This window comes from Pyricularia grisea, assembly GCF_004355905.1.
Source record: "Pyricularia grisea strain NI907 chromosome Unknown Pyricularia_grisea_NI907_Scaffold_7, whole genome shotgun sequence".
Taxonomy (NCBI): Eukaryota; Fungi; Ascomycota; class Sordariomycetes; order Magnaporthales; family Pyriculariaceae; genus Pyricularia; species Pyricularia grisea.
Window position 1 is genome coordinate 2,150,427 of NW_022156720.1, and position 21,466 is coordinate 2,171,892.

A 21,466-nucleotide genomic window follows, 5' to 3' on the forward strand; every position below is an offset into this window, starting at 1 on the left:
CTAGATCATCTAGAGTTACTCTCAGAGCTTGTCTTTGATTTGGACATATCGATAACAGCGACAACTCGTGTCCTCTTGTCGTCTCCTGAACCTTTAACTCTCACACTCAAATCAGTCGTCCCACTTTCATCTTCATAACTGTTCCTATCTTGGAAGGCAACTTTGTCTCTCCATTCCTGTTTTAGTTTCACCATTCATTCAATCACTCATGCACGATTGCGCAAATAAATAAATGCATGCATACATCCATAAATAAAATAAAAATGTCAGCCAACTGCATATCCAACTAAAAACTAAACTGTTATTATCAACCATACAGTTCCGGTCTCGTGACAAGACAGTTCAGCGCGGGCAAACGCTTCAGCAACTGCCCCAGGCCTCGATCTTCACGTTTATCCACAGCTTCAGAGTTGACCGACAGGGCTCCGTACATTTCTAGCTTCAAAGGACGCATACGGCTTCCTTTCTGGTAGTCATGGGATCCCGAGTCCGCTTCGGTTTGGGCGATACTCCATACCTGTGGTGGAACGACAACCGAGGCCAAAACAAGCTCGATTCTTTTTGTCTCACAAGACATTCGGTGGCAAAACGTCCAGCCGATCAGGCTTAGCTTCGCCGACTTTTGCGCGAGTACCTGGCTGAATTTATGCCGGACGCCGACGGGGAGTATGTGGTAGTTGCTGCGCAGCTTTCGATTTATATTCCCCATCAGGACCGTCATTTCGCCAATCTGGGAGCAGGCACGGTCCAGGCTGAGAATGATTGCCTCGAGTCGCTTCACTCTCATCTTGGTCGTCGTGCAGTGATCACGTGCGCTCACTGACGAGCCTGAGTGTGTGGAACGCATCGAAGCCTGCTCCGGCGTGTTGTATGTTGACTTTCCTTTGTCAGCATACCGCCGGCTGTTTCTGGTCTCTTCTGGCAAATGTTCACTTGCTGTGGACACCTCTCGGCTTATCGAAAGTCCACCATGAAACACTGCGGAAAAACGCGTCTCCAACGAGGTGGGAATGGTACCCGAGTCTTCTGTGTCTATGGCAATCGAGGATTTGTATGAACCCATCGTGGTTCCACCCCCACTGCCAGATCTCGAAGGTGCCGCTACTCTTTCTTCGTTGCTGGCACCGCCGGGACTGTTCTCCAAGATGGCTTTCCCTTGTTCCTCGTCTCCGCTGCACGCCTCGTGACCAGCCTCGGGTGAATCCTTTACCAACCATTGAGCGCAACAATCGATTTCCAATCCCAAAGGTTGAGTTCTTGTACAGAATTGATAGGTGGTCGATGTGCGATCCTGGTCTTTGGCTTTTTCAGAGCTGTCTACACTGTCCTTTTCTTTTTGTTCTTCAGTCAAAAAGCAGTTGAAGCCAGAATCCAGAAAGCCATCTACATGCATCATGCAGTATTTGACGACCTGGACATGATATGCCTCCACTGTCAAAGTCACTCAAGGTCAGTGTCTAAGCCATCTTAATCCTGATCCCTCAGAACAAACATACACAAGCTGGACTTATTTTGTCACTTACTCTGGTCAAGGGCCACTGCTAAGGGCGCTCGGTTGCTCTCGGGCAGTCGCGAATCGAAGCGCAAAAGCCTTGCCTTTGCCGCGAAATTGCACGACATTTCGTTCCACAACCCAAGTAGCACATCTCTGCGCTTGATCTGGTCTTGGCTCTCGCTTGTTTGCGTCCCCATGGCAGTGGCTTCTTGCTCGGCTACTTTTGTGTTTACGTCATGAAGTCTGATGTTTTCAAGGTGGTACAAGCCTTGCTGCTGCCCATAGTGCAAGCTGACGTCTGAAAATGAAGAGTAGCTTGAGCTACTGTCATACTCGAGCGCAGACTGTTGACCGTCTCCTCGCTCCCAGGCGCAGTCGTCTTCAGTAAGCCCATCAGTGTAGACAGCTTCGAGAGGCTGTCTCTCACCAGGACCCAGTCCTGCTCCGACCATCACGGTTTGGTCATTAACCTGTTTGGCACTTGAGTTCTTCCGCGCGGAGAGTTTAAATACTGTGCGTGGCCGAGAAGCAGTGGGGGCTGGTTCTAAATCACATGCTCCCGTCTGACGCCATGTCTCGCTGCTGTCGACTGTGTCAAGTGCAGGTCTTCTTGAGCTTTCTGGATGGATGTTTGCGTGATGCATTTTTGAAGATTTACACCAAGATCAGCGTATGTTTGGAAAGGATGTAAAATTATTGCAGGTAATGATGATGGAATCCTCGGGTGCTAGAGAACATTAGCAAGATTACGAAGTTGGGGGGTTGGAGTTATGACAGTCAATGACTGGAAACCCTTTATAACAAATTGCTTTTTTTTCCTGCTTGTGTCTGTACACTAAAGTGCGTGGCATGTGTGTCGCTACCTTTATACTTCTACTTTTCAATTGTTTGACTGCGTCTTATTGGTTCTGAGCAAGCAAGTTTGCCTCCTTTTTCACATGTACAGCAGGAAAGGCTCAAGGCCAGCTAGCTGCACCTACCAAACCTTGAAACAATCACAAATAGACTGAGTTAATCACAAGGCGGCAGTCGCTTTTTAGAATTAGTGATTTTTGAGCCCTAATCAAATTGTAATCGATGTCCAGAGCGTTACCGGCAGCTGACTTATGCCCAGCCTCTTGTATGTATACAATGAATTAGAATAAAAATAAAATAACTACACGCTACACAGTATGAATATCTGCAGGTTGCTGGAGCGACGTCACCCTTCCCAATCATACATCTTCCCCAGAATCCTTGCCAGATCTCCAGCGAGATAGCACCTGCTCTATCAGGTCCTCCACCTCGCGGTCGCCATGGTCGTAGATGGAGCTGTAAATCGCCGGCTCGTCCTCCAAGTAGAAGCCAAAGGGGTCAATATCTATCTCTCCGGGTACTTGCTCGTAGATTCCAGGGGCGCCATGCACCCCCTTTTTGCGATTCGATGCGACGGAGCCGTGGACCGTGCTATCGCTGCCGCTGTCGGACTTGACACTTGCGTTGGTTACCTTTAGCGCCGAGGTGTTCTTTTCGGCGGGGAACGTAGCCGCCGCCGCCTCGATGAGGTCCGAGGTGTCCATGCTGTCCAGGCTGTCCAGGCTGTCGAAAAGCATTGGCTCTTGGGGCAGGCTACGCGTGCTGTATATGCTGCTTGTGCTGGACGTGTCTACGTCGGTGGGCTGCTCCTTCCCCTCATCCTCATCCTCTTCCGGATCCTTGGCCTCGTTGTTGCAGGCGTCTTCTCCCAGGCGACTTTGAAACTGATGTATTTTCCCAAGGCACTGATCGCAGAAGTTGGGTGATATCAGGAGAGCGTTGTAGCTCAGTCGTCGCTTGAAATGAAACACACATTGCGGTCCTGGCCAGAGGTGACATCGGTCCTTGTCGAGGATGAAGGGACTGCCAGCGTGCCCGCAGGCTGTGTACTGAATGCTGACGAGACACATAATTTGGCCCTAATGTTTTTTGTTGATGTTTTCAAACTTTATGGTGTTCCTATATTGGCAAAATGTTAATCTATTAAGGGTAGTCTTGGCCCGGATGGGGATATATAATTGGTTATATAGTAGCTGAAGAGAAAGATTATTTCTTTTCAATCATTTGCGACTATCATATAGCATGATCCTTGGCTGTCAAAACTTTTTTTATCTGCTTCTTTTTTTATCAGCTGCAGTTCCGGTGAGCTGAACCATGCTCATTAACAGGGTAATTGCTGGCATTGATAAAGGGGGTAGACAAAGAGTCATACATAAAGCATGCAGAGCTGCAGTCGGTCAATGAAATAGCTGCATATTAAAGAGCCAAATTCTTTGTTGACGAACCAACAAGGTAATGCGTAGCAACAAATTCGGTCTAGAGATGTGTGTTGTTACTATGTGGTAAAAAAAAAAAAAAAAAAAAAAAAAAAATTGCACAATTGAATGCGCGGTCTGAGGGTAACAGAACACTCGATAAGGCCGAGTTGCAGGGAAAATAGCTCAAATTCAGAATTGGGTATATGTCTATTCTTATTCAATAAAGAGTCATTCGTCATAGTATCATATCGCCCTCCCTACAAATTTTCGGCCTCCAATATAGCCAAACTTTCGCCAATATCAAGATCACCATAATCTGTCTCTTGTGTTGATGACAGTAGTGGTTTTGGTCCTGGCGGAAGGCTTCTCAATGTCTGGCTGTTAAGAGGAGCCCCTCTTCCGCCGATCTCGATTTCTTCCTGACTAAGGGTGAAAATTAAGTCATTGGCAAATTCATCAAGCTCGTCTTGTTGTTCGACCACGCCTGCCGAATCAGGTATGTTTCTATTTATATCTCTGTGTGAACCAGTCGCTGTTCGTTCGGGATCAAGGGACGTCGCTGCCGGCAACGCTGTATCGGCGCGCAACTTTTGCTCTGCAGCCTGCTGCTTCTCTTTGGCGAGCAAGGCTCTGGCCTCTCGCTTTTTCGACTGCTCTTCTCGTTTGCGCTGTTCTGCCTCAAAAGTTCGCATACTCTCTAAAGTTGCCAGTCCTATGCGAATGTTGGTGCAACTAGATGTGAAGTACCGTGGCCGCCCTTGCGAGTCCGGAGCCTCCGAATCTGAAGAGCCGTTGGTAGCTCTGGGAGCCTTGTCGTCCGCCCCCGCCGATGGGATTGAAGATGGTTCCTGCTGGGCAGACTGTGATAGAGCAGATTGCTCTAGGGGTTGGGGCTGATCTGGCACATGCTGTCCACCTAGGGCGCCCGTGGGTTCTTGAGAGCGCACCACCGATATGAATTGCGAGTTGCGAGGCCGACTGTTCTTTGCCAAAGAAGTTTTGTGGTCGTGTGAATCAAAAAGGTCCTCAATGCTCATTTTGGGATCCCGGCGTGATTGGCTGGCCCTGGACTGCGAAAATAGAGCCGAGGGTCTAGTGGAAGATACTTCTTTGCTCTTGGTTAGCGATGTTGATACACTTGCTGACTTCGGATTCAACGGCGCTGATGTCAGTTTGTTATCGGCTTTCGCCGTTGTGTGTTGCCTGAGAAATCTTGGTGCTCCTGTATGGGCGACCTTTTTGGGAACACTGATAGTAGACTCCTCAACTTCCAGCACATCTTGCGTTGATAGCATGACGTCCTGAGTCGAGAGAAAATCCAGATCTGCTACAGCTGGCTGCTGCGCTTTCTGCTGCACTTTGGCCACTGACGGTAGATAATTCGATGGTCTATTTGTGTTGACGTGAGGTCTCACGTTTGTCTGGCCAACCCGAGTTTGTGGGCCATGCCCATGTGTCCAGCGAGGCACCGGGGGCGGCGCAAATTTTTGCTTTGGGTTTTTGAGACTGGGATCATTGGTTGGTGGTATTTTGGGAGTCGCATAGTCCTGAAAGGATCTCGACCGAGGGTTCATCGCAGTCAGATTATGATGCACGGGCTTTGGAGGAGGACCCATGAGTCCTGGCTTGGTGTTCTCATCGCCACAGAGCTCCCTTTCTTCCTGAGACGGAGTCGGCAATACATCCAGGAAGTAGGTTTCCAGAAAATTCTGAGTACTGCTTGGTGGCATAGGCTCTGGTTGTGCTTGCGGTTGTAGATATGGGCCTGTCGTGACTTTTGCTATTGGACTGGGGATTGGACATCCAGGCTTGGAGCTGGCCTGGGACTGCTTCACGGCAACGTCCCGAGGGACTTGCCCTAATGGTTTTCGGGATGGCGGAACTGGTGGTGGTGCCATCGATATTTGTTTGGCCTTGGGAACAGGTGCAGACGTGGAAGCCTTGTGGTTGATATTGCTAGCAGTCGAGAACTTCAGCTTTGAAGGTCTTGACTTTTCACGGACAGAAAATGCGGAATGACCCAGATTGGGCGTGGGCGGTACGCATGTCGTTTTATTGATTGATAGAGCAGCGGCAGCTGGTTTTACTGGGTGAGATGAATGCTCGACAGTTTCATCCATCGGAACAAGCAATGATGCTTTATTCTGAGGTGTCCTGTCGATACCTGCTATGTGTGCTCTATTCGGCAAAGTCGATTTGTCTTGAGACACAATCCGATCCTTGTTCGGCGAAGCCTTCATAGTAGGTTTAATACCAGTATCGGGGAGCAGAATAGTATCGACCACTGATTCGCTCGCCCGAGTAGGTTCCTTCAAGATCTCTGCGGCTTGTGATGTATGTTGTGGAGATGGCACTGAAATAGTTGCAGGCCCTGCAATGATGAGTTGAGCAGCCTCCTGGCAGTTTAGTAATCGCTCTGAATTGGAATCAAATTCCGGAGCTTTAGACGCTGAATGTAGTATCCTTTCAATACTTGGGCTGATTGATGAGGGATCGGCATGACCCTCCTCAACATCCAGTTCTTCAATGATACTCAGACGTGGTCGCTTATGAGTTCCGCTAGGAGATTTGGAATCATTACCCGCCTCATGGACTTCTTCCTCACCATCTTGTCTCGACTCTGGCATCGCCTGCTCTGGCTCTCTCTCACGCTTATTGCCCTTCCGGACGAACCTCGCAATGGTGTCCTGGCTGGGGCGTACGCTTACTAGCGGAAGACCCTGCTTCTTCTTCTGTTCTAGGACTGCCTGATCCTTGGCCTTTTTCCTCTCCCTGGCGGCGCGGGCCTTGGTGGCATTTTGCTCCTTTTCCAATTCCTTACGGATGCGCTCCTGCTCGGCGCGCTCCCATTCACGCTGTTCTGCCTTTGAGCGCTTCTGACCTCTTGTTCTCTCATTGTAACTCTTTCGAGCCTGTTTAGAGGTCATGATAGGCTGCCCTGGCAGGCTCTCAACCACTGGTGGCGCTCCATGGGTAAATGGATTTGGCGGGGCGTTGGGCAAGACCAAGAACGTGTTTTGTTTGAGTGGGGGCATGATCGCGGCCAGCGACGCATCATGTCATTTTTTATTTTGCCCCCATCAAATAAGCGATACGTAGGATGAAGTCATCAATTGAGGACAGAAAAGCAAATGAGTTGAATTGATTTGCAAGTGAGGTTAGATGATATTGTGCATTTGCACAATGTCGCGATGGAATCTTTGGCGATGACGACGCTACGACAAGAGTGAGTTGTGACGCGGTGGGGGTTAGTTACCTTGAGTGTCGCGAGGTCACGTGGTGGAAAGCAAACTGTGGGGGATCCATGTCTTAGCTTTCACCTCCAGGTGAGTACGTACGTGGTAGTGGCCCTGTCGATCGTCAGAGTGACGCTAGCTACTGCTCACCTATTGCATGTAGACCAATTACCCGATAGGGCAAGTACCTCCCAACACCCTACCCTACTGTACCCTAGCTAGGTACCTACCTACCGTACCTACCTTAAGGCATCTTGCTTATAGCCATAGCACGAGGTGCGATCTTGTGGTGTGCAGGCGCCTCCTCGATTGACGGGAGCAAGCGACTGGTTCAGGTTTCCATGCATTGGTTTCCATACATCCATCCTCATGGAAAGCTGACGTGCCGTCCACTCGACCAAGTTTTGCAACCATGGTGCAAAGAAAAGATAATATAACACGGCCTACTATAGACATCACTGCAAGTGTCACGAATATTTCGGCTCTTGTTTCGCGATCCATTCGTATGATTTTTTTGGCTCTCGTGGGAACAAAAAACCAGGGTCGAAATCTCCAAGGACAAGGCATGATTTGGGGATACGATGCGATTCAATCAAGGATAATCCATTTCTAACTTCGTAAATCTTGAATGCCTGCAACTCTAAACAAGGAACTTTGAAAATAATTGTACAGTGCGTAACCACCGAGTAAGGGTCTCGTTCTTCCCCCCTCTTTGCCCGGTAACCTCCATCGATCTATCAAAACAATAAACAAAAGAATCTTCAAAATAATGCATATTACAGTAGGAAAAACGACGAGGATAGAAATAAAAGGAAAAAAAAATACCAAGAAAAAGAATTCGTGCACACACATAAGACATAAACATAAACACTTTGCGGTCGGATCGCATTTCGGATGGCCAAACAATACCCGTACCTCTGCCTTGTACTGTATGTCTCCACCAGGGAGAACCATTCCCCTCTTGCGACGCCCTCTCGACCCAACCAACAACCATACCAACTCAACCCATGTTCAAAACAGGAAAAAAAAAATCACTGCTCCTTTTCTTCAAACCAAAGCCCCGACTTCTTTGCCTGGTTCTCCATATGAGCCAGGTGCATGTGCTGTACGGGACTTGGGGTGCTGGCCAAAACCTTCCTGGCGTAGTCCTCAAGCTCCACCGCAGGGTTGCACTCGACGTGGCGAATACCGGACCCGCCGCCGCCGCCGCTGCTCCTGCTGTTGTTGTCACGAGAGCTCAGGGGGCGGATCATATGCGCCGTAGCCGCCACCTTTTGCACGAGCGTGTCGAGGCTGTAGGTCAACGCCGGCGCCTGCGGCAGCGGCCACAGCCCGTTGGCGTCGAGCGCCTTGATGGTGGAGCCGAGCAGAGCGTTCTCGCAGTCGAGCCGGCACTCCTGCCGTGCCGCCGCGCTGGGCTCTTTGCAGTGTCGTCCGTTGGCGGTTGCTAGGTTGCGGTGCACCGCCGACAGCTTCTGCAGTATCTTTTCGGCTGCTTCGAAACGTACTGCTGCGATAGATTCTGTAGGTGCAAAAAAAGAAAACAAGTCAGTATCAAGTGTTTTGGGGGCAAAAAAAAACCCCTCCCTCACATATAAGTTCCATTAGTGATGCTGCCTGCTGTTAAATGTACTTACCCAGAATATCTGGGAGTCTAAGGTAGTCAAAAGACTCCAGGGGCTGAAAGTTGCCGTTGGTGCACCTGACCAGCAGCTGTCCGCATTTGTTGACCGGACATCCCAGAGCAAGTCTCTTTGCTTCGGACTCAAACATGAGATCGTCGCCCAGCACCCACGCAATCCAGAGTCTGTACGGGTGTCGCCGCGTCCGCTGCCGCGCGCACCACTGTTCCGACCACGGACGCAGCAGGTGTGCCATGTCGTACTTGTCGGTTAAGATGGCGATCTGGAACAGCTCGACAACCTCGACAGTATCGGGGACGTAGTTGAAGCTGCTGTGAATGATACCCATGAGCGTCCTAAAGGCCTTTGGATCGTCGTCGGGAAGCTCGATCGTCCAAGCGTCGTCGTCTATGCTCCCAGCCGGGGCCGGTCCTTCGTCAAATCCACCACAAAGTGGGCTGCTATTGTCTCCCGACCTGGTAGTCATGAAGCTTCGACCGGAGGCACTGCTTCCACTACTACTGCTACCGTTCCTGGAGCAGCAAGGCCTCGACTCACTGAAGGCACCAAACAGCATCGTCTTGAAGACGGGGCTCGCCCGTGCCAGAGTCCGGGAGCAGACGACGAAGCGCTGTGGGCTCACCTTGCCACCGCCGACGATGAGGTGCAGGTCGCCATCGCTGTCGAAGTTGATGACTTCGGGCTCATCATCCTCGGCGTCCTCGTCTAAACCCCCTTTACCGCCAGTCAGGGCTAGTGATGGCAGCACCGCGGATGTTGACTTGCTGTGTGGCCTCGGTCGTTGGGTTTGTCGGAAGGACTTGATCTGGACGGTGCCGTTGGTGGAGATATTTGACTTTGATCTCAGAGTCGGCGGTGGTGGTGCTGGCGTCGTCGTGGCCGCCGACGTTGTTGTGGTTGCCATGATATTATGTTTGTCCAAGGTAGTATTCGGCACAGTTTGGGACGGAACAGTAAAGGGGTTTCAATGAAGAACTGCAGCGCTTGATGCAAGATATCAATGTCTGAAAAGTTTCGTGAGTCGTTTAATGTGAGGTAAGCACCAAGGTGTTCCTGTTGGTTGTTTGTCGTACAGTACCCGATGGTAACAATGAAAGTAGGGGTCTGCTGGTCTTTTAAACGCAGTGTTTCCTTGTTATATGGATATGTTATAAGCAGTAGTAGTATTTGCATGTGCCAAGGCGGTTGTCTGCATCGCCAGCTTTTTTTTCTCTCTCCTTTACTTCGTCGGCCCGAGTGATGATGAAAGTGAACAAAACAAACAGGGACACAAACCACATCAAGCATTGTACAGTAAGGGAAGTTATCTCACAGTGACACCGGTACACGAAGGGGGAAGGCAAAGCTACCCAAGTAGGACAAGATCAACGGGGGTCATAATCGGCTGTTGTATATACGGGTCCCTCCTCTCGAACCATATTCCATCGAATCTTGAATTGCCTTCCATACTAAAATGGCATGGGGAGTATACGAAGGGGGAGAAGGGGAAAGGGAAAATTAGACAACCACAGAAAAAAAAACAAATTATCAGAACTGGTTCGATGAACCTTGGTCCTCATCCGTGGACTTCCTTGCTTCAGCCCAATAACATGTGGGGGGTTCCACAGTGTGTTTTTCACGGGATGCTGTGCCTTCTTGTGCCTCATAAAAGACGACCCCCCGGTACGATAATCAGCGGGTTGTTGCTGTTCGAGCGAGTCGTGCACCCACCCATGCCTGCCCAACGCCCATGACGCAATGAATGTCAGCCAAAGGATCGAGCGACAACGGGGGGTATGTAGTTTTTGGTATGCATTAGCTGCCCAGGGGTTCGACGATGGCAAGTGGCTTCACCGAGAAATATCAAACACTAAGTTTCTTGTATCACGGCGACTTTGTGTTACTATGTCGGCACCAAGTCGCATGGCCCAAGACGCGAATCACCTTTAGTGCTCTGTTTTCTTTTTCTTTTCTTTCCCACCAGAGGCCCGAGGTAAGTTCCTACAAACCGGTTTTAGCTACCCAAATAGATTTAGGTAGGTCCCTAGCAAAAGGGTGCAAGTAAGCCAGGGGGGCGCAGGCATGCCACGGAGGCAAAACAAAAGAAAAAAAAAATTGGCTTCACCCGCGGTATATCGTGATAATTCTCGGAGGGGCGAATATTGATTCGAATGTTGGTTGTTGGGACTGAATTGGGGATTTGGGTGGATATTCCGGGAGAGGGGGAAGGCGGTAAAAGCAGGGTCTGCACGCCAAAATCAGGGTCTGAAAGGGGTCCTCATCTTGACCTTGGCTATTCCTTTTTCTTCATTTCTTTCCCGTTTCGTCTAGTTACCACACACACCGATTATTAATATTATTACCGTATACTAATCGTGTTGTTCGACTCATCTCAATTGGGACCGGCCAAGATCACGCGCCCCGGCTTTCCAAGTATCTTTTTTTTTTTTTTTTTTTTTTTTTTTTTTTTTTTTTTTTTTTTTTACCTCGCGCCCCTAAAACCTAAAAGCCGGTTTTCTATGCGGCAGTTTGGTGAGCAACCTAGTTTCGTTGTGTTTCGGAGCCCAAGCTTTTCCTGCAAGAAGCCATATTGTATTTTTTATTTATTTATTTTCTTCTTTATTTTTCATTCTTTAATTTTTATTTCGCTCTCTCTCTCTCTTGTCCGAGCCACGAGAAAAAGTCTATCGTAGGGTGCCCTGAAGTTGCCATCTCTAGGGTCCCAACTTTTCTCGAGTGCTAGTGCTCCTGCTCCATTAAGCACTGGTATACTGATAGGTACTTGGAAATGTTGAATTGTTAAGGCAAGTAAGGTAGATAGATAGATACCATGCAAAAAGCTTCCTCCAGCAAGCGCTACGTGATGACGATGAAATCCTTTCGTAGCACATCGACCGTAAGCCTCCACTCTGTCATCCATACTGAGGGGAGCCATGGTTTGCCGGTGGACCTTTGCCGGTCGGGCAGCACACTCCGTCAGCTGAAGAAATGAGAGTAAATATGGACAAAGTAATAACAAAATAATAAACACATTGATTGAAAAGTTGCAAGATCGTGAGGCACATGTACTACGTACTTTGTACTGTTCGCGGGATATCGTTGCATTCAAACTTGACTCATTAAACTGAAGTTCTTCTGGAACATAAAGAACGTCCTGAAGCATGCCTGAGCCCCGAAATTAACTTTCATCCTAAAACAATGCATAATTGTCATGTGCGCTTGCATATATCCCCGCGGATAGAGAGAACGCATAGTAAAAGACAACGCAAATACGGTGTAAACGGAGTAAGACTATAAAAAAAACAAAACAACACAAACAAAAAACAAAGAGTCAAGCATAAACATCGTTGGACTTGTTTGGATCAGCATAACACTGTATAAAGTACTGACTAATCAATTTCCCACGGAATACCATATAAACCCGGCCTAGCGGCACACCCACCTGTCACAACGGCGATTCGGAGAATTTGCGTTGTATTGTACATCTTGACTGCTTTTGTTTCTCCGCCTGCTGGTCTCGTGTACTTTAACCTATACGCGTGGGGCCACATGGATAAGATGTACAGTATACAACTAACGAAATAAATGATCGACGATCCCAACGACAGAGCTGAAAAGGTGGAAAAGGGTGGGAAAAGGTGGGGAAACCCAGCTTAGCGTTGACCGCACGCCTAAGCCATATGAGGTCTAGCTCTTCTTGGGACGAGCCCAAGCATTGGATATAAATCCAGGGTTCTGGAAATCTTCTTGTCCGCGCGAGCTGACGACGATTTTGTGCACGCTCGTGGTTGCGCGAGACCAAAAACGGCAACCAAGCAACGGTGAGGCGCGATTAATACTCTACCACTCAACCGTTGGTAGTGGAAGATTGGTTCTCAGGAGGAACAAAATAGAGACAAAAAAAAATCCCCCAGCAGTCGTGTCATTTCGTCATGGGCTTCAGTGAATTTTTGACCAAAAGAAAAAAAGAATACCCGATGGATTTTTACAGTCGATTATTCTTGTGTGTTGATTGTCTTGCATCCGCAATTTCGGGTCAAGCCGGGCCTCTACTTCCTTTGCACGGCGATGCTATGTCGTCACATAACATCATAATACTGCGCTGATCATGAGCTGGCTGCCTACGTGTTTGGTTTTTGATTTCTCCCAAGAGCTTCATGGACATTCGATTTTCCATCAAAGCGAACAGGAAGAGCGTCAAAACAGCCTTGGCTTTGCTCAGTGTAGACGTCGTCCCGTAACCGGATGACGGAGGCCTAGAAGGGCAGAGATATTCTAATTCTAGTTTCTAGTCTAGAATCTTCCCATCTGGTGATTGTCGTAACGGGTTGTCGATGCTTTACCAATTCCGTCTTGAACCGCCTGCTTATCATCTCCTGAGCTTTGTGTTTATGGTCTGGATGAGATATTTACAACGTGGCCGGCTATGTCGGACGATCTGGAGCCATACAGTGTGGCAAGGCAAGATCGGGCCGTGGTTTCCTCGGAGTGGCTGCCGAGAAAATGATGGGACGAGTGGTAACGAGAGTGACACAGGCTTACCATCCTGAACTTAGTGACTTCCAGTAGGGTTGCTCCTGTTTTTCGTTCGCGCGAGGTACAAATAACTCTGACCATATTTTTCCGATATAAGTGGTCTGGTGTGCATCTAAGGGTGAGGGCTCGACTCGAGGTTGTCGTGTTGCAAACAGACCAGGGGGGATCTAAAATCAGATTAACGAAAGCTGTTGCAGGTTTATTGTTGGTTACACTGGATCAAGGCTGACAACCCCTAGTGCGAATGGGTGGGAACCCGGAGGAGCAGCTTGGAGGATGGTTCGCTCCAGCATCCAGCTCCTTTCTACTACCATTAGGGTGGTAGAGAAGGGTAACAGAGAAGAGCAACGCTGCCCTTTCTAAGCTTTACAATCTTGAGTAAGTCGATATGGTCTCAAAACCGAACTGCAAACACTACACGACGGTGTTACTGTTGCCAAATCTCCGGCAATAGCTACCCTGCTTGCGATTACGTCTGTCTCCTGGTCGAAAGTTCAGGACCACAGCCATCTGAACTCCTTGACTGCTTTATGGTTTTTACCCCACGTTTCTTGTTCCCTGAGTTTAGGCACTCTTTTTGCCGTTGAATCATGTTTATTGCACAGTTTCGATGGACTCATGCTGTAGCCTTGCCACCGAAGCTTAGCCCTGAAGAAGGTCACAAATACAGACCTTACTTTCGCCTCATATTAAGCACCAAACTGACCAGTGATATCGTGTATGCTGCGGCAGAACCGAGGAAATCTTACCGACTTTTGCACAGCTTTGTTCTATTATCCTCTGGAGGCTGTCACGATCAGTTAGCTTGCCGAAACTTTGAGCTTTACCTAGCGAATTCACAGGAAGTAGTATGCGGGTGACACATCACTCTGTGTCCATTACAAAGGTGTCCATTTGCAACGATTAATTCTGCTGTGAATGCCCCAAGAATCAAGAGATAAATCACCCACAAAATGTACGATGAGAAGTAGGTATAGTTTTGGTACCCGTTGGGGACGTTTTGTCGCTGTACACTTGCAAGTGTACAGTAAAACCCGGAGGCAAGCACGATATTGCCGAGATCCGGGCAAGGTTACAACCGCTACCCCTCTGGAGTTTGCGTAGCTTATGGAGAGGCGCCCCATTCGAGTCTTTGCGAAGACGTCTTCCATCGATCGTCATGGTGTCAAACTAGGTGTCCACCATTGCCAAGTCGGAAGACGGATATCAAAAATTGGCTGCAGGCTATGAGCTGTCATCACCCGTCCGAAATGGCATAGTTTGTACGTAGTGTCGAGCCAAATCACTTTGCGTCAGGGTTTCGCCCCGGTCCTTGAAGTGGCATTTACGTAGTGCTTGAACAGAGGTCGAGAATCTGGGCTGTTGCTTCGTCAGGCCCAGGGCGTGTGGTAAATGCAACTCAGCGTCGGATGAGAGTCACATTTGGTGACCAGGCCAGTCCCACTCCCCAGAAGCTCACGATCCGTCATACTACTACGTTGTAGAAGGGTGGCAAGAACCAGACAATTCATACTTTAGGTCAGATGCAACCCACACAAACGCATCCAAACCTTCTCGATTTTCTGTGGACAACCACAAGTCTGGGTCAGAGTTGATTTCTATGGAAGGAACAGCAGAGCCCAGCAATGGAAACAAGAGTTTATTGTCTCATCCTGGCGTTGTATGCCGTCCTTCGAATGTTACAGCAACCCAAACCCAATGGCGACGGTGAACTCTGTAGATTAAGTGCGGATCCTGTTTGCAATGGAAGGAGGAGGTCTAGACCAATGTAGAAGACGATACTATATGGGGTCTGCTCATGATCCGTTACACATCAAATCCCGTGTAGCTTCCCAGTGCAGATGGCATCATGAGAGGTGTGCAAGTATATAAACTTTTGATTATCAGGGAAGCTGGGCAGTGACAAGGATTCAAGTCGTCCACTAGTAGGTGTTCTGCGGCATAGTTTTCATATCGCCTTGCGATTGGATACCTAGATGACTTCTTCGTACGCTCAGAGTATTTACGTCAGCGAAGAAAAAAGGAGGCAAAGACGATCGAGAACAAAACTGTCCCAGACTATCTGTCGCCAGTGATCGACTTCAAGCGTGAACCTTGTGTATCATTCAAGACTTGGCGCTTTGTTTAAGTCAAGGGCCATTGACGTCTGGCGGAAGGATGAGCGAAGAAAGATCACAAAACGTCACTTGAGAAATGACCATCAAGCCGAAGACCGAGTGTATCACATAGAAAACGTGGGCATCTTTGTGTCCTTCAGACCTGATCATGTTGCATAGTAGCTATCTCATGGCTTTAGGTTAGCTCGCTCGCTCCTGGAGAAAATGGCGAAGAAAAGAAAAGTAACAGAAAAGAGAAGAGAAAAAGTTCCAGCCGCGCTACTTTTAGCTGCATGCTACCTGGTACTAACAGCATAATTATATGACATGATAGGGCAAGCGGGAACTCAAAAGCATGGGAGAAGGGCAATTAAGCATACTGAAGCATTTAGTGTAGAAAAACCGATGACGGCTCATGTTTCCTAGTTCGTTAGAGTGTTAGGTGAAGTGAAATATAAGGCATTAGGATAGCAAAGGTGTCTGAATACCAAAATATTCACACAGCACAAGCCAGCTTATCAGCACGTGACTGTGCATCTTTTTTGTAAAGTGGATCAAGAAAGCAGGCGCGTTCTTGTTTCTCAAAGACGCGCGCACGGACCTGACGAATAGAGCTCAAGATTGACCCAGAGCAGCAACTGCATCCCAAAGACAGGGTTGACCACCAATTCCTTCATCAACCCAATTCCCATCGACAAGCAGCCAAAGATGCTCTGTTCCAGTGAGTTTTTCGATGTAGACATAACCTCTTAGATGCGATCATGAAAAAGACACTAACAAGATTGCTGCAGTCTCTGGCGAAGCTCCCCAGGAGCCCGTTGTCTCGACGAAGTCGGGTAAGTCGCGTTCACGTCGCAGCAGGAATTGATCAACAAAAGTCCGACAAACCGACTGACGCTGCATTAATATCAGGCAACGTCTACGAAAAGCGCCTCATCGAAAAGTACATCGACGAGCATGGCAAGGAGCCCGGTAGCGACACAGACCTTGATAAGGAGGACCTTTTACCCATACAAACCTCGCGTGTGGTTCGCCCAAGGCCTGCTGCTCTCACCTCAATCCCTGCTCTTCTCTCGACTTTCCAGAATGAATGGGACTCACTCGCCCTTGAGACATACAACTTGCAACAACAGTTGCAGCGCACACGAGAGGAGCTTGCGAATGCCCTCTACCAACATGACGCTGCGATCCGCGTTATAGCCCGTCTCACCAAGGAGCGCAACGAGGCGCGCGATGCCTTGGCCAAAGTGACAGTTTCTGCGCCAGCCCCTGCTGCCGCAAATGCCGGGGACTCGGCCATGGCGATAGATTCGGAGCTCCCACAAGATGTCGCGGAGCACGTGGACGAGACGGCGCAAATGTCAGCCGCCCTGCGCAAAATCCGTGCGCTTCTTCGGCTGGTCCTTATTTGCTCTTTGCTGACCCAATATCGGTGTTTTATAGGCTTTCAAAGTCACGAAAGAAGCGCCCGACGCCCCCAACATGGGCCTCACCGGAGGATATTTCTTCATTGGAAAAAGTAGCGTCGGATTCTCTGCACCCTCTAACGCAGGCGACGTCACTCGGCGTCGACGGTGGCTATGCAGCTGTAGGAGGCTTCTCTGGGGACTTGGCCGTTTATTCCCTCGAGGCAGCGAAGTTGGAGCGTACTCTCAATGTCGGAGAGCCCGTCACAGCCGTCCTCTGGACCGGCACCAAGGTCATACTCGGAACTACTAAGGGCGCTGTCAAGGTATATGACAGTGGCAGCGAGGTCGCTTCTTTTTCAGAACATGCTGGAGGAGTCACTGGGCTGGCATTGCACCCTGGAAGCGATATTGTTGCCTCGGTAGGTGCCGACAGGGGAGTTGTGCTGTACCAGCTGAGCACACTCAAGAAGGTTTTCCAGACACGGACCGACGCATGTGAGTCTATTATCTACTACGAAAAGATTGAAGCAAGCCCAGCAGCTAACGTCGCTATTTTATCTTCACCGTCAGCTCTTACCATGTGCGCCTTCCACCCGGATGGCGCTCTTGTCGCTGCTGGAACGACGTCGGGGGATATCAAGCTATTCCACACAAAAACTTTGCAGGAGGCTGCTTCTTTCTCTCTCGGCGCTCCTGTACAGGCTGTAGCATTTTCAGAAAATGGTTACTGGTTCGCTGCCGTGGCCAAGGCACAGACCGCAGTTACTATCATGGACCTTCGCAAGTCCGGCGATGCAGCCAAGGTCAAGACGCTGGACGTTGGAACGGGTGTTCTCGCTGCCCTTGCTTGGGACTACACTGGCCGGTTCCTTGCCGCTGCTGGCGCCTCGGGTGTTTCAGTGCAAGGATATAACAAGAGCTCCAAGGCATGGACCTCATTGTTGCAGAAAGGAGACGCTGCGGGCGCTGTTGCTCTTGCTTGGGGCCCTGATGCCAAGAAGCTGGTGGCCGTCAAGCCTGATGGGGTCCTCGAAATGTTGGGAGTTCCCAGCGCTGCTGAGGAAGAAGCTCCTGCGGCGGAGGCGTAGAGTGCGAAGCCGTGGAAGGGGAAGGGGAAGGCTGTGGAGGAAACAGGCCCGAGATCGTCAGTAGGACCGATACTTGAGGACAGGCCTATGAACAATCAAGTAAATTTGAAAGATTGGGCCGAAGGACTTGCGGTTATCTTGGAAAAGGCCGCAGATGCGAAGCCTGCGAGCCAAACATTTCAAGGTTATGGGACGGCACATATGTTGATAGGAGAAATGTTGAAAGCAGAAACACCACCTCCGGCACCGGCACCTGAGCGTCATCCCTTACCGGGATCGAGGCCAAGTCCATCAAGGAGCCGAGATTCCTCGAGCACGACTTCGTCGCCCGGTTTGTGCTCGAAGTGGCCCGACCTATCGCGACCACGATCTAATCCATTTAGTTCTAAAGCTCTATTTGTTGTATCGCCGCAGTCAGGCACACTGGTTCCCAGGCACATGATGGCTCTAGAAAGCTCACAAACCCAGCCCAACAATCGCGAGCAGAATCAGAGTGAGGACCAGCCTCACGACAACGTGGACTACCTCGATGACGATGACCTGTACAGCGACCTAGACGACGAGTGGTTTGGGGAACTCGACGAGAAGCGCCCTCAGGCTACGTCTCCGCCTTCGTCTGACCCAGCCGAGCGACCATTGCGATCGCCACAGGAAGCTTACCCGGACTTTTTTGGGTCATCACCCCCAGCTCTAGATGGCCTGGTGGATCCTGTTACGTCTTTTTTGCTGGCTTCGACCACAGGGTAAACGTCCCGGCTTTCCACTTGACCAGACTAAGGATACAATACGCAATCCAAGCTTGGTAGGGAGCATTTTATTACAAACCAAAAAGCGTGCCTGTTTTTTTTTTTTTTTTTTCTTTTTTTTTTTCAATATAGTCGATCGGTTGGGTAATTCTTTCTGTTGTCCTGTTCATGTTCCTGTTTCTAAGTTATCCTTTCAATCAACGCTTGGTAGTGTATTATATTCTCTGTTGATAGCACCAGCAGCACATTCAGTAAAGGCGGCAAAGTCGTTATCATATAAAAGGGGTAAAAGAGAAAAGTTATAATTTTTTTTTCTTTTTCTGTCATTTTTACGTGTTCTCGTTCATACATCAAGGTGCAGCCTTTCTCTTTTCCCCCCTCTTGCCCTCGTTCTCCTCTCTCAGTAACGCCTCCCTCCGCCCGGAACTCGTCAGATCCAGGTATGGCGCCTCACCCAACGACGCGACGCGGTCCCCAGCACGGGCGTCGTCGTAATCGTACGTGGCGCAGTGCCACGTGCTCCGGTTGTCCCAGATGGCGAGGTCGTTCTTGCGCCACTTGAAGCGCACCTGGGCGTCGTGGTTCTGCGTCACCAGGTTGAAGAGGTAAGGGAGGAGGAGGTCGGACTCGTCGCGCGTCACGCCGTTGATGCGCTTGGTGAAGCCGCGGTTGACATAGACGGACTTCCAACCCGTGACGGCTGTATTTTGTTTGCAGATGGGTTAGTAACCTAATTTCCTTTTTTTTTTTTTTCTTTCCATAAAAAAAATGAAAAATCTTAAAAAAAGCAGAAACCACTCTAAGAACCGTGGGAACAAGTTTTGCTTACGGTTCGTCCTAATGACAGGGTGCACAGCCTTGAGGCCCTTGCCTTGGTTCAAGGGGCTGCCCCTGATGCCCTCACGCAGGGGGTTGCCCAGCCTCTCGGCCTCGTCGAGAAAGAAGGTGGCGTCGTGGGTGGCCGTCAGGCCCTCGAGCATCTTTTGCATGGCGGGGCTGAGGCGGTCGTAAACCTCATAGCCCGAGGCCCAGAGGGTGTCGCCTCCGGTCGGGGGCAGGGTGTGGATCTTGAGCATGGCGTAGTCGGACGGCACCGGCTCGAACGAGATGTCGGTGTGCCAGGCGGCAGAGGCCAGGCGCGACACGTCGGAGAGCATGTGGGTCAGGCCGCCGCCCTTCTTTTGCTTCTCGGACGAGATGACGGAGATCTGGTCGCCCAGCTCGGAGCCCTCCTCCGTCAGGGGGTGGACGTGCAGGCCTGATGATTCGGGCTGAGGGAGCCGGCTACTGTTAGTGTTTGATGGGGAGGCCTATCGGAAGGGCACCTGGGGGGGTGGTGGTCACATACGCAACCGGCCAGGTCTGTCAACCTCAGCATAAAGTCCTTCATCTCTGTTGGGGTGACATCCTGCTCCCTCAGGAACACCACACCCCTGCGTGATACTGTTATTTCTTGTTAGCTAACCGAGCTTGGCGTGCATGGGCGAAGTTTGCTCAACAACACTCACTCGTGACGGCAAGGTCTCTTATAACATGGTCTTCGGCCTTGAGCAAGTCCCGAATCTGCAGGCCTTCAAATTCCGTGCCGATAACAGGAGTCACGTCGGCCTGCTTGTACTGGTCGAGGCTGCCCGAGTATACAATCGGCTGTGTACGTCTAGTCCGGGCGACAGCATTCCCGCCAAAAATGTTGGAGTCCGCTACCAGCTCGGTAGGGGGAATGTTTATTGAGGGCATTGTGGAGGGAAAGGTTTCTGGCTTGATCAGTCAGAACTTATGTTAATATACAAAGATCTTGTCGTCCGTGATGAGATTTGTTGCTAACAAGGAGGGGAGTGACGTAGGTTCAGTGAAACAAAAAAAGGTAATGATACAAGAAAAACACTTTATTTATTATGGCTCGGGAATGTAAGACTAAGTGCCAACCAATGCACCTCGGAATACTGGCGTCACAAGGTATCTATATCAAGCCAAGTGAGGGGCCGCGATCGGGAACTGCGAACTGCGACGATGGCTTAGCGTCCCACACAAGGGAAACCTGGCTCATGATTCGATCATGTTTGGAGAAGTTATTATCCTCCCAAAAAAAATGGGGGAGAGTAGGAGGGCGGAGTGGCGCCCGGAAAGCATCGGAGGTGATTTGTTTTGTCAGCCGGAATGCGGCGGATTAGGGGTAATTGTCAGAGTCTATTGGCTTGAAATCAAGCAAAGCAAGCCATTGGTCTCCTTCACTTTCATACACACTAAGCTTCACGAAAAAAAAAAAAAAAAAAAGGTGGTGAAGTTGGAGTTTGTGGAGTTTGTCGGCACAGAAAATGGTGGGTCGTTTAAAGTCGAGACCATCAGGCAGCGGAGAAAAAGTCGGAGTTTTCCTCTTGCGTCAACGCCGCCAAAATGAAGACATGCCGGCCAAGTGTCCGTTGAAAGACATAGACCCGTCGCACATGCTACCACCCCCGCAAAAATCCCCTAACCCAACCGTCAGCTGTGCGGGGGTCTTGCTTGACAAAGAAAGCCCTTAGCCTGGCCACCTTGGGGGGCAAGACCAGGACCAGGGGGGTGTCAGTCCCAATCCGGTAGATTACATGGATGTCAGTTTCTAGGCCGCATGGATACAGAAGACGCTGAAAATGAAATGAGTACGGCCAGTGACGCGGTTGAGATAACATGATTTAACACGAACCTGAGTGGCCCCTTGTTCGTGTCGCTAAAAAAATAAGGAAGACGTGATTTATCAAGTCGTTTTTGAGATGGCTTGACCTGCTACGGATACAAATAAAAAGGTCGCCGCCATCTCTCCTTGTTGAGGAAGTCCTAAACCGACTTCTTGACTTGAACAGGCACTTCTTTTTTTTTTTGCATACTCAAACAGCTAGCTGTTCAAGTGCTGAACGCAAACGGGACCACAGTTCCATCACCATCTGAATCCCACTAGGCGGATATTGTGTGTGCACTGTCAGGAACC

At 49.7% G+C, this 21,466-nt stretch overlaps 8 protein-coding genes across 8 annotated transcripts; 2 read left to right on the forward strand and 6 right to left on the reverse strand.

Moving 5' to 3' along the window:
- Positions 1–307: 307 nt before the first annotated feature.
- Positions 308–2,139, reverse strand: PgNI_09647 (uncharacterized protein; the record flags this gene model as incomplete). Its single annotated transcript, XM_031129629.1, has 2 exons — positions 308–1,431; positions 1,524–2,139. 2 exons carry the CDS (start codon positions 2,137–2,139, stop codon positions 308–310), a joined length of 1,740 nt encoding a protein of 579 aa, XP_030978100.1.
- A 570-nt stretch (positions 2,140–2,709) lies between these two features.
- PgNI_09648 (uncharacterized protein) lies at positions 2,710–3,420 on the reverse strand (the record flags this gene model as incomplete). The annotated part of the gene is made up of 1 exon (XM_031129630.1): positions 2,710–3,420. One exon carries the CDS (start codon positions 3,418–3,420, stop codon positions 2,710–2,712), a length of 711 nt encoding a protein of 236 aa, XP_030977521.1.
- Positions 3,421–4,025: 605 nt separating this feature from the next.
- Positions 4,026–6,803, reverse strand: PgNI_09649 (uncharacterized protein; the record flags this gene model as incomplete). Its single annotated transcript, XM_031129631.1, has 1 exon — positions 4,026–6,803. The coding sequence occupies one exon, from the start codon at positions 6,801–6,803 to the stop codon at positions 4,026–4,028; it is 2,778 nt and encodes a 925-aa protein (XP_030977522.1).
- Positions 6,804–8,035: 1,232 nt separating this feature from the next.
- Positions 8,036–9,551, reverse strand: PgNI_09650 (uncharacterized protein; the record flags this gene model as incomplete). The annotated part of the gene is made up of 2 exons (XM_031129632.1): positions 8,036–8,526; positions 8,642–9,551. 2 exons carry the CDS (start codon positions 9,549–9,551, stop codon positions 8,036–8,038), a joined length of 1,401 nt encoding a protein of 466 aa, XP_030978177.1.
- Positions 9,552–12,015: 2,464 nt separating this feature from the next.
- PgNI_09651 (uncharacterized protein) lies at positions 12,016–12,514 on the reverse strand (the record flags this gene model as incomplete). Its single annotated transcript, XM_031129633.1, has 2 exons — positions 12,016–12,175; positions 12,471–12,514. Coding segments are annotated over 2 exons (204 nt in total), but the record flags the coding sequence as incomplete, so codon positions are not given.
- Positions 12,515–15,889: 3,375 nt separating this feature from the next.
- On the forward strand, positions 15,890–17,755 carry PgNI_09652 (uncharacterized protein; the record flags this gene model as incomplete). The annotated part of the gene is made up of 5 exons (XM_031129634.1): positions 15,890–15,979; positions 16,050–16,094; positions 16,171–16,618; positions 16,702–17,162; positions 17,238–17,755. Exons 1-5 carry the CDS (start codon positions 15,967–15,969, stop codon positions 17,753–17,755), a joined length of 1,485 nt encoding a protein of 494 aa, XP_030978144.1. The 5' UTR covers positions 15,890–15,966.
- Positions 17,756–17,971: 216 nt separating this feature from the next.
- Positions 17,972–18,502, forward strand: PgNI_09653 (uncharacterized protein; the record flags this gene model as incomplete). Its single annotated transcript, XM_031129635.1, has 1 exon — positions 17,972–18,502. One exon carries the CDS (start codon positions 17,972–17,974, stop codon positions 18,500–18,502), a length of 531 nt encoding a protein of 176 aa, XP_030978178.1.
- A 146-nt stretch (positions 18,503–18,648) lies between these two features.
- Positions 18,649–20,765, reverse strand: PgNI_09654 (uncharacterized protein). The gene is made up of 4 exons (XM_031129636.1): positions 20,010–20,765; positions 19,850–19,944; positions 19,331–19,772; positions 18,649–19,201 (listed from the first exon to the last, which is right to left on the reverse strand). Exons 1-4 carry the CDS (start codon positions 20,236–20,238, stop codon positions 18,852–18,854), a joined length of 1,116 nt encoding a protein of 371 aa, XP_030977500.1. The 5' UTR covers positions 20,239–20,765; the 3' UTR covers positions 18,649–18,851.
- Between the last annotated feature and the right edge of the window lie 701 nt (positions 20,766–21,466).